The sequence below is a fragment of the Lemur catta genome, chromosome 1 (assembly GCF_020740605.2).
Source record: "Lemur catta isolate mLemCat1 chromosome 1, mLemCat1.pri, whole genome shotgun sequence".
NCBI lineage: Eukaryota > Metazoa > Chordata > Mammalia > Primates > Lemuridae > Lemur > Lemur catta.
In genome coordinates this window covers 164,321,448-164,333,640 of record NC_059128.1, presented here as the reverse complement: position 1 = coordinate 164,333,640, position 12,193 = coordinate 164,321,448, and the positions used below count along the sequence as shown (strand labels likewise).

Sequence of the window (12,193 nt, the reverse complement as noted above, 5' to 3'; positions counted from 1 at the left end):
AGTAGGAATGTTGTAGAAGGTATTTTTCTTTGGAGAGGAGGCTGGATGAAATATCCTTGAGGTCTTTCCAACCCTGAGATTCTATAACGTGGGAAGTCCTATGAAACAATAAAGACTTCTTCTCTCCTCTCTGGAAAACTTGCTCCCGAGGGCTGTTGCTTTGGTTTCTCCCTCATTTGTCCCTCTGTTAATAACTAGGGAAAACTTAATTGACAAGCCTTACCTACTTTTGAAGAGTTACAGACACTGGCTGACACATCTGAAAATATCCCCTTCAGGCCTCCAAAAGTCTCCACGAAGAAGTACTTGTCACTTGATCCTGCCATGGCTAACAGCTCCACGGGATTGGCGCCAGCAATCCCCACAGCCAGGACGAGAATGCCTTTGTCCCGCAAGGCCTTCGCTGTGGCATTGAGTTTATCAGCATCATGAGATTCCCCGTCGGTGATCACGATGAGGACTTGGGGGACCCCCTTGTGCAGGCGGCTGCCCCGGGCTTCTGTGAACATGTGGTCCGAGAAGGCTAGTGCCTCAGCAGTGTAAGTGTTGCCCCCCATGGGCTGGTCATTCTGGAGCACTGAAATCACCTCCAATTTTGTGACAAGGTCATCCAGATAAAACAGCACCTCCGGGTCATCAGCATACTTCAGGGCCCCAAACCGGACCTGATTCTTGCCAACATCGGCTTTTTTCACTAAGCCAGTCATAAAGTCCTTCATGATATTATATTCATCATAGTCAATGCTGCCAGAACTATCAATTACAAACACGACATCCAGAACTTCAATCCGCTTGCATTCTGAAAGGGGAAGAGAAAGGAAAACCATATGAGATTAGCTTTGGACAGCACGGGAGATCTCCCAACCTTTTTGTTTTTTTAATTGCTGGTGTTTTCTCTCCATGGGCTCAGGCTGTATATTAGAATGTCAAGTCCCTGGAAAACAAAGACAACACACGTACATTTGTGCCACCAGTACATAGTTACACTCAGGTGAGCTTTCAGGACAAGGCATGTGTGAAGTGAAATCTACTGCAGGGAGTGAGAGGGGGCAGAGTGACAATCACATCATCATCAGAAATAAAATTTCAAAAACCTTTAGACTAAAAAAAAAAAAAATCACAATTCTGTGTAAATTTTCCTATTAAAATAGTTCCTTCAACATGTGCTTTCATTTATACAAATTTAAAATTTGTCCTTTTTTTAAGCCACAGGGATCTTGAGATTTTATTCTGAAAATAAACCTTGGGGAAATAACCAAATGCAAATGAATTTGGCAACATTGTGTATTTTTTTTCATGGTTTTATGATGGCTGATTTTTCAAGGTTATGTTTTCTCCCTTTTTGGCTTTTTTGAAATATTAGGCCTCATCATAGAAATAAGCCCATTTCTCACTTGGCCCAACTAAACTGCTCTTAGCTTGACGTTCCTATTAACTTTTTAAACCTGAGGTCAACGCTATGGAAAAACTAAGGCAGGAAAAACCCAATTAATACTTAATCCACGTGTAGCATATTCCCTGTAAAGGTGCAGTGTTCCAAACTCCAACTCATCTATTCTGGAGAAGTGGAATTGGAAGATGGCTTGTTATTTAGTCCTTATGTAGCACATTCTCTTTACAGACCTTAGGATGGTATGATCCAAACGTTAACTCATCCTTTCTTGAGAAATGGAATTGTGAGAAAGTACCCCCTCCTCCTCAGAGGCTCACGGAATTTCCTTCTTTAGCCAGCCAGTTGCTGGCTATGTGAGGGTTGTTGAAAACCCCAGCGCCAATGCGTTTACCCCACTGGAGGCCATGTGTAAGAGCCATAAACCAAATTCCCAAGAAGGGCTGGCTCCACTAAAGGAGGAGCTGTGTCCCTCTGGCCTTCAGCTGCCTGCAAAGCCTGCTTGGATTACTCAAGGGACTGGCGGGAGACTGCTCAGTGTTAGAATCCTTCAGAGAGTTCACATTTGATCTGGGTAGAATTCCCAGGCAATATGGACCAGGTGTACTCCTTTTTCTACAAAACACAGACCATGATCACCAAACCTTCCAGTGGGGTTGTAACAGAACTGTTATTCGAATAAGAAAACAATGGTCCTCTCCTCCTTTAAGATTCCTCTCCTTCACAGAGCCTTTTCAGAATGCCTCTTCATTCAGCCCCATGGGTCACAGCATAAATCGGCCCCTTATATTTGCTAAGCTTTTGTTTGATCAATTCCATTACTCTGCAGTTTCATGGGAAGAGGGTGGGGACTATGCCCTTTGCTTCCTTTGAAGAATCCATTGCTCAAGGTCCCTATTATATTCCTCTTTTACAAAATTTAATAAATATCAAAGTGTTTTACAAATGTTATCTCATTTAATACAAGAACCGGTCTTCAGAAATTGCAAAAATAAGCCCCATATATAGCAGAGGGCTAGGCCAACGGGGAGCCACCTTTCCCAGGCTATGCCCCTGGGCCTGCCTCAGCAGCCCTCACGCAGCCCAGTGAGGCAGGACACACAGGCTGGGCCCCTTGCGTCAGTGTAGGACCAACGCAGTGGTGTGATTCATGCTCCAGAGCTCCCCATGGGATCAGGCTGAAGTGAGACTCCAGCCAGGATGACCTCCTCACTCAGTTCCTACCCATGCCCTGGCCTGCGTTTCCTACTCTCTTCTGAAAACAGCTCCTCTATAAACCACTTCTCACAAGAACCACTGATTCAACTTCTGCTTCTAGGGATCTGATCTAAGACCTGGTATGACACTACTTTTCTTAAATGGAGGATCCATCATCCTAGTGCTATTTGCCTACAAATGGGAATGAGTCTAGGTGAACAAAATCCTTCCTTCCTGTCTAATTCAACAGGCCAAAACCACTAAGATAAACATTTCAATTAAAACAAAAAGTTTACAATGTTTGAATGGAACTGTACTTAATTCAAGAAATAATGATTAACAAAGACATCTGGTATTTGGATAGTCCTGTTAGTGAATATGCCCATGCTTACCTTCACGGGGACTGCATATTCCAAAAACAAGATCGTCTTCAATGTGCTGCAGAATGTCAAAATTCTCAACATAAAAAACCATCTCAGGCCTCCCGCTGATCTCCTCGAGCTGAGTGACATTGGATCTAAACACTCCCACGGAGTAGATAATTATGCCTTCTTGCCGAAGAGCTACTGCTGGGTCCTTTACTATGTCCTGAGCTTCGCCATCTGTGATGAGGATGAGAAACTTCCTGACATTGGGCCGGGCCCCCTTGCTGGGGCTGAAGTACTGAGACACAAAGGTCAGGGCACTCCCGGTCAAGGTGGTTTCTCCAATGTGAGCCATTCGGTCTATTGCATTTGAAATGTCACTTTGGGATGTGAATTTGTTGAGCTGAAACTCCTCCTTATTGATGTCACTGAATTGGACTACACCAATTTGCACCCGATCTGCCCCAATCTGAGATTTGCTCACCAGGTTTTTCATAAATGTTTTCATTTTGCTGAAGTTTTCAAGTCCTATACTGCCGGAACTGTCCACTAGAAACATGATGTCAGCTTTCATCTCTTTGCAGGCTGCATGGGAGAAATTAGGATATTTATTCAAGTCAGCTAAATGTAAAAAATTGAATGAACAGAAAAATCCGAAACACAAATAATTTTATATTGAAGTTAAGTGTGTGCTTGATAAGGATTGTTAGTAGGTAAATAAAGCATTGAAGGCAATAAAAGTGAGAATATTCTGTTATTTAGTAATTTGCTAAAATACATTAATATAACTCAAGGTTTCTCAATCTCACCACTACTGACATTTTGGGCCAAATCATTTTTATTGAGGTGGGCAGTCTGTGCATTGTGGATACTGGAGGATGTTTAGCAGTTTCCCTGACCGCCACCTGTTAGATGCCAGGAGCTCTCCCCAGTTATGACAACCAAAAATGTCTCCAGACATTGCCAAATATCCCCTGAAGGGTTCAAAATCACCTCTGGTTGAAAACTAGTGACACAGCTCTAAAAGATTTCATAAAAGTTTTATAAAAAAGAAATTTAAATAAACTTGAGATACTCCTAAAATCAAACCATTTGATCATATTACACACTTGGTATCTAATAATATATCTATCCTAGTAGGGATTTCTGGAAGGAAGCTAATATTTCTTAGGTAGGATTCCTCCAAATATCTTTCTTATACTTCAGATATTAATTAGAACAACACCATAATGGGATCTTAGCTTTGTTCTGGAGAAAAAACATAGTTATACAAGTCAACAAACCTCAACTTAGAAATTTATGTTGTTTTTCTAAACCAGAAATATCAAATATTGCCAGAAAGCAATCTACGAGCTGAAGTCAAAAGGTAAAACCACCACTTGTCTCACCTTCTTCAGCACAGATTTCTTGAACAACTTGGTTTCTTATGTCTTTCAAAGCATCGAAGTCATGCACATAGTACACTCTTTTTTCCTCTCCTGCAATTTCTCTCAGCTGTGTTTGGTTAGCCTCCTTGACTCCGATGGCATAGACACGGATGTGCTCTTCTCTCAGTCTGTCTGCAGGCTCCAAGACGCTATCCTCGGACATGCCGTTTGTCAGGACAACAAGGTGACATGGCACTTTGTTTCCCCGCTGCTTCTTTGCTTTTTGTAACAGACTCAGTGTGAAATTCAGGGCTGCGCCCGTGTTTGTATTTCCCCCCATCTGCCTGATGTTCTCAATGGCCCTTCCCAAATCGTGCTTGTTTGAGTATTTATTGATCTCAAATTCCAAGTCCCAGCTGTCGGCATACTGAACGGCCCCAACCCTCACCTTGTGGGGACCGATGTTGAACATGCCTACCACCTCTGACAGGAAGGTCTTCATTTCTTGGAAATCTGTGGGCTGGGTGCTCCCTGAGCCATCGATGAGCAGATAGATGTCAGCTTCCTCAGTGTCCACACAACCTATAATGGAACCAAAAAGTTAAATGTGACATTTGGGGAAACTGTGAAGAAGAAATGGTAGCAGATGGAAGAACAACAAATATGAACCTCTTCAGACAGAAAAATGGAAAACAGCTTCTGGGCTTAAAAGACATTATTTACTAGCTTAAAATGGGGAAATCTTAGCATCAGTTGGGCTGAATGAATTGTTTCTGACAGTTTAAGATTATCACCCTAATTCTCTGCCATGAATCAGGGTAAATCTGGATATAGTAAAAGACCAGCAAAACTTGAAGCTGCTTTTTACAAGTCACTTTTCCCATTAGTAAATAATTGCTTAGCAAATAGGTGGTGTGTTAGGAAATGGCGAAGGCATTTGACTGGACATTGCAGACATATGAATTCTCTTTCTTGAAATCTTGAACAAATTATTTACCCCTCATTTACTACTCCTCATCAATTAAGTAAACCAGAGATACTGGTGAGCTTATGTATGTAATACAATGACACTTTTATGGTACATATGCTATAGATATTTGTTGAAGAATGTATACATATATATGTATGGCTCTACATAAAAATATTTACATAGCACACATGTGCATATATGAGATGTATAAAATACATTGCCTCTGTCTCTCTCTTTAAACTCGCAGATGTTAGAATGGTACTTCGCAACAAGTTACGTAATTACCTTGTCCTCCATCCAAATCATATTTCCTGTTTTTATTCTCTAAATTGGAATTTGGGAATGAGGGAAGAGGAGAAGGAAAAGTTAAAAAGAGAATTAAAAAAAAAGAAAGGAAATATCAGGAATGTGAGTGGCAAAGGAGCGAATGAAAAAGATAAGGGAGAAAAATAGCACAGGAAGGTATCCCGGGGCCTGCATGAGTAACGAAGCCCATTAAAGCTGCACAAAGGAAGTCAAAGGGAAATCCCTTTCCCCATGCCAACACCTCAATAGCTTTTATTCCCCCCAAATTGGACTTCATATTATCAAGCTAAAGTAAAAAGTAGAAACTTATTCTCCCCACCCACATCCTACCCCACCAATCCCTTTTGCATATATAACGTTCAAAAGACAAAAAAAGACAAGGAAAAAAGAATATGAATAATCCTTCTCTCAGTAAAAGACTTTACCAGATTTGAGTGTTTCAGTGCGTTCTGAAAGGACAGAGACCATGTGTGTTATTTGGTTCCGCAGCTTCTTCAGAAAGGTCTGGTTGTGAGCTGCCAGGTCAGAGAAGGTCTTCAGTTTGGAGACATACTGCTCAGCCGGGTGAGACGCTATCTTTTCCAGCTGGGTGTCACTAGCCCCCTCTATGCCCAAGGTGAAGACGGTCACGCCCTCGCGGCGGAGGTTAAGGGCTGCCTTAGTCACATTGTCTTCCGAAGCTCTGTGGGTCACCAGCACTGCAATCTGAGGCACCCCCTGATTCTTCCGACTGCCATTCTGTGCTCTGAAGACTTCCTTCTTGATCTTTCTGATGGCAGCTCCAGTGTAGGCCTTCCCAGCCCGGGGAGAGAGGTTTTGTATATTTTGGAGAACCTCCGATTTATTTATGCCCATGCTCAGTGAATTTATCACCTTCGTCTCATTGCTGTAGGCCACAAGGCCAACCCTCATGCAATTTTCCTTTATGTCAAGGGCAGATACACTTTCTTCTAGGAATTCTTTAAGGTAGTCAAAGTTCTCCTGGCTTCCATTGACAGACACATCGAACAGGAACACAACATCGGCCACAGAAGGGCCTTGGCAAACTGTGGGCAAAGAATGAACAAGCACAATTTTAGTTGGAGATTCAGCATCTCTGCTCAGCAGTAGAAGGCATGAAGAACATACACTGGAGCTCAGTTATGCACTTAAAGAAAGGAGGAGATACATAAAATAATTATGAACCTGAGATCAGTGGGACCTAGGTGCAAATACTAGATCTTAAACTCCCAGCTTCAATATCCTCATCTACAGAGTTGGTATGAGGATTAAATTACATAATACATTTAGCATGGGGCCTGGTACATAAGATTCACTCAATGAACAGGAGCTACTGATATCATATTAAAATAATTTAATCATCATGTTACAATCAGTAGCTATAGTCCAAACATTCCTAAGGAATGGTAATATAATAGCAATTGCACTTTCAATTATTCTACTGGGGAAAGATGCTAGTAATAAGGATTCATATTTTCATAAATTATTTAATACCACAAGAAAAGCATTCTCTATTACCATTAGGTAATTATATACATCATCTCATTCAAACTGATTTAACCAGGAATAACATGAGTTTCCTACATTACTTATCTGGACATGTATACTTCCAACAAATTGTTTTTTTACTAGATATCCCCTGCCCCTCACTTGAATGATGTTCATAAACTCTTGGCCATTCCTGTTACTAGAGTAATATAAGAGGACAGAACAGGACAGCAGGTTGGCCATGAAGCAGAACATAGGGAAGCTAATTCAGGACAGAGCAGCAGGGAGAGAGGCCATGCAGGGCTGAAAGTACATGGCTGGGAATTAGCAGCCTGGACCCTGGGCCAGGCATGTCACACCCAAGGACACCTGCAAGGTCTTCTCTGCAGAAAAGGGGGTTTGGATTATTAACAGTTGTTTCTAGCTCTAACATGCTATGATTATGTTATGTAGCTTCAAGAGTCAAGGATTTCTTTAGAAGCAAATTTACCTTTTAAATGAACAAGTAATAAAACTACATAGCAACTAAAGCCCAGCAAGAAGGCGTCCCCCTGAGTTTTAAGAAGCCTGTGAATGACATGCAACATGGATAAGTGAAATGTGGAAAACCAAGGCTTCTGGTGTTCACTGGATTTTTCAAATGGCTATAATCATTGGACCCTCTTGAACATACGGACATAGAGCATCTGAAAATACACCCCATTTGGGGGGACAGGGATGTTCATAGAGTTTCAATCACCATGTTGATTTTTCAAAAGCATTTTATCGCCATTCTTATACGTGCATTCTAAGCCTACCTTCTACAATGATATCATCAACTGCTGCTTCCTTGTACTTTGTTACATCCTTGATGATCTGCGTCATGTTTTGGGAAAACATGCTGAGGTCTCTGACCGTCCGAAGGTTGAAATGAAACTGGGACGTGGCCATAGACTTCAGATTTTCCTCAGATGCTTTCTGCATCCCCACAGAGATGATTTTCACCCCGTCTTTCCGCAGGGCCTCCGAAGCCTCTTCCACGTCATCCTCAGACTCGGCCGAAGCCAGAACCACCAAAATAGGGGGAAATTGCTTCTTGTCTCTCCCATTTGTGGGTGCAGAGAAGTAAGTCCTGTGAGCCTCCTGGAGAGCACGTCCTATCCTCAGGGACCCGCCGATGAACCCGAAGTTCTTCTTGAGGTGGTTCAATATGGGGTTCCTGCTCCGGAAGGTGCTCAGCTGGAATTCGCTGTGGAGCTCGTCGCTGTACTGGGCCAGGGCCACGCGGTATTTGTCGGCCTCTATGGGGAGACTGTTGATCATTTTGGTGATGAACACTTTCACAAACGGGAAGGCCTTAATTCCCAGGCGATCAGAGCTGTCCACCAGAAACACCACATCTGCATACTCAGGGCCTACAGAGCCACAAACATACAGATAAACAAAGCAAATCAAAAATTTACTGCCATATTTAACGCCAAATATAAGGGGGAGGGAAGTACTTTCCTTTTATTTTTTTTATCCCTTCCCAATGAACTGAAAATAATGATCTGAAACTGCACATTCTCTCAAGAAAAATGTTTGTTTCTTGGAATATGTCTCTTATATAACCTCTTCTTTGAAGTGATCACAAAATTAAGCATCACTGTTTCAAGGAATTAGTTAATTAGAAGGAGAAACTGTAGGTTTTTGTACCTTTTGTGGATAATTTTCCCTTGTACTGTTTTGCTCTCAGAATTTGACCTCAATTTATATCAACAGGATAAAAATTTTAATCAAGAACCAAACTCCTTCAAATTGCTTTGAATGATGAAATCTGAAAGACAGCCTTTCATTCTCATTTGAGGATTGCAACAAGTGATCTGATTACCTTATAGACATATTAGTTTTGTATTCCAATTTGTAAAATTGATGAAGTTTAAAAAATACCTACAAGTCATAAAAATAGGGAATTGCTTTAAAGTTATTTGTAATATTTAAATCATGAGTAACATAATTGGTGAATTTATTCTCACATATGCAAAATGTGATGGCACCAATATATCTTGGGCTAGAAAAGGAATTATGGTTTTAGTTTATATTAAAAATATAAGTTTTATATAGGACTATGATATTTTACTAAACTTTTAAAGTTTCATTCAATGCTACTTTCAACACTCGGTATCTGGAGTTATATTTTTACATGATAGAGAATTACTGGATTCAAATACTGAATATTGATTACTAGTGGTCTGGTGGCTTGGATTTAGAGCTCTTACTCTCTTAGCACAAAATCCATTTCTTGTCTAGGGAAGGGAAGGAAGTGTGTGTGGTATATGTTTAAGAAAATACAGTGTAAAATACAGTGTAATTGAACAAGTAATAAAAGCCCGGACTTTGCCATCAGCTAATTCTATTAGCTCTGTCAAGCCATTTAATATACTTAGGCCTTAGTTTCCTCTGTTATAAAGTTAGTAGATTCAACTAGAAAATACCTAAGATACCTCCAACTTTGAGATTCTTGTTATCTGAAATGGTTACTAGATAAATTCTAATAAGATTGAAAATAATGTCAATCTTTTCCTTTCTGCCATTGCTAGGAAGCCAGCTTTGGCACTCTGTGTGCCATTTCATTCTCTTTATACCAATCTGATCAAGGCAAACTGGATAAAATAATTTTTCTTATCCTTTAAATAACCTAATTCCAACCAATCTCAGATTCCTTTCATGATCACACAGCAAGCAGCATCTCAGGGGAAGAAATAAACGAGGGTGAATCAATACCTTCCCTCCAAGGCTGGGACCCCAATTAGGGCTGTCAGGTGAGCCCTGCCCAGGACTGCTTGACTTGTGACCAACAGTGTCCTCTCTCTATTCACAAACAAAGTCCCATATCTTGTGTGGGGAAAGGAAATATAGATGACTGGCACAGGAGGTGGAGTTGGGCTCTGATGAGGTCCATCAATCACTATGTCTGAACCATGAAATGACTGGGGAAAAAAACACTGCCTCTCCTTAAAAAGGTTAAGGCCCAGTGAGACATCAAAAGAAGATGTTTGCAGGGCACAGTCTAGTTTCTCTCTTCACAAAACTTGCTTCCAAGGTCAGAGTCCTTGAGGAAGCTATAGAAGCCAGTGCAAGTGGCCCTGGATATGAACTGACTGGCACATGAACCAGTTATGTAAGAGGTGGTAGAGGTGGCACAGGGTGGCCCAGTATGTGGACTTTAAGTCCATTGGACATAGATTGCTGGCAGTCAGTAAACCATGATACAGAGCTTTCTCTTCACAGTAAAAACACTTTCATTACAACAAGCAGACAGTTAAATTGTAACAAAATCTGGACACTTAATAAAGACAATCTTTTGGCACAAATGAATTAGGAAGAGACATTCCAAATTTTCCAGGCCCAAACCTAGTATTAACAGAATTTTAATGCAACCTCCTAGAAGACCTAAAACACATTGAAATTAAGGTTAAAATGGCAGCTCTCATCTCTTTCTATCATTAACAAGGAATAAAGTCCAGAAACAAATGATGTTCAAAGCAGCACAGGGCAACCACAAAAACAGATTGACCTACTACCCACCCTCATTACTATCAAAATCAAAACAAAGTGAAACAAAACTCTAAACATTTAAGTAGATCAAGCTCATATATTATCTATTTTCTATGACGAAAATTAAGGAAAAACATTCTTTCCATTGTTTTCTTACCAGGATCTTTATTCACAGAAACATGGGAACAAATTATTATAAGGAACAAAATCAGTAGCATTTTCATATTACGACTTGAAAAATCTCTAACTTGAAATCTGGAAGGCAAAAATAGAAATATAAAATACAAAAATATAAACATCTAATATCACACAAATAAAAGCACACAAATTATATAATAAATTGGGAGCAACAGGGGACAAGGAATTTTTGAGGTTCACTGACCTTCTAATCTGCGAAGTGCCTTGGAGAAAAAATGAACCACCAACATTTACAGAGTCATGAGAGTTTTTCTGGTCCCCAGACCCTGTAGAAACATGAAATTTTGGACAGTCAATAGAGGTAGCCAGATGCATTTTAGTTCTAACAATATATGTTCCAATGAATCATTTCCCCGTACCCTAATGCCATCCTCTGTCTACTCATTGCCAAGACAATTCAGAGTTCACAGTTGGGACACAGTCTAAGATCTGTATTGTAATCTGTCCATCATGAACATGTAGGTGTACTTCATCTTTGAATAATAATTATTTCTAGGCACGGTAACTCATGCCTGTAATACCAGGTCTTTGGGAGGCCAAGGTGGGAGGATCACTTGAGGCCAGGAATTCAAGACAAGCCTGAGCAACATGGTGAGACTGTTTCTACAAAAAAAATAATTTAAAAAATTATCTGGGTGTGGTGGCACATGCCTGTGGTCCCAACCTACTTGGGAGGCTGAGGGAGGAGGATCCCCTGAGCCCAGAAGTTTGAGGTTGCAGTGAGCTGTGATGATGCCACTGCACTCTGGCCTGGGTGACAGAACACTACCCTGTCTCTAAAAAAAAAAAAAAAATACATGTGGCCAATGTTCCATGTTTTTTCCTCTTCCTCCCTAACTAGGAAGGTAACTATTTTCTTTTATCCTTAAATTTGAGAGAAGACATAAAAACACTAGCAGTGACTCCCCATGTCCCATATGATGTCTTGTTCCTCAGAATGAGCAACTCAATTTATGCCATCTTATTTCCAACAACTTAGAACTCTATGAGGCAAGGGTTTTCCAACTTTGGTTTGGCCTAAAGCATTTTTAGCCACCTTGAAATGTTCATTTCATGGGATGAAGCAGGATATTAAAGATATTGAGAATAAATATTTTAATGAAGCAGGTTCGGCTCATTCATTCACTCATTTATCCATTGAAAAAAATGAATTGATTCATTTTCCAATCCATTAATAAACTAGTGTCTCTGTATCCTGCTCGACTGCTACACAGACATGTATCCACAATACTGTGTATGACTATCCCACTCTACACCAAGTAGGCTCTGAGTCCTCAATATTTAACCTCTTCAGAAAAGGGACATTTGCCAAGAGAAAGTCCATCCCTATTTCTTTCATTGTCATCCTGAAGTTTTGTGATTTGGAACTCTGTTCTAGTCCTTCACAAGTCTAGAT

At 40.6% G+C, this 12,193-nt stretch overlaps 1 protein-coding gene across 1 annotated transcript in view; it reads right to left on the bottom strand.

The window, feature by feature from the left end:
- COL6A6 (collagen type VI alpha 6 chain) overlaps nucleotides 1–10,848 on the bottom strand; it is a 102,831-nt gene extending 91,983 nt beyond the window's left edge. The window contains exons 1-6 of the mRNA XM_045559821.1: nucleotides 10,757–10,848; nucleotides 7,881–8,477; nucleotides 6,021–6,641; nucleotides 4,341–4,901; nucleotides 2,980–3,537; nucleotides 224–799 (exon numbers count right to left, since the gene is read on the bottom strand). Coding sequence (XP_045415777.1) covers nucleotides 224–799; nucleotides 2,980–3,537; nucleotides 4,341–4,901; nucleotides 6,021–6,641; nucleotides 7,881–8,477; nucleotides 10,757–10,823 — 2,980 coding nt within the window. The 5' untranslated portion in view covers nucleotides 10,824–10,848. The remainder of the gene's footprint in view (nucleotides 1–223; nucleotides 800–2,979; nucleotides 3,538–4,340; nucleotides 4,902–6,020; nucleotides 6,642–7,880; nucleotides 8,478–10,756) is intronic.
- Nucleotides 10,849–12,193: the final 1,345 nt, after the last annotated feature.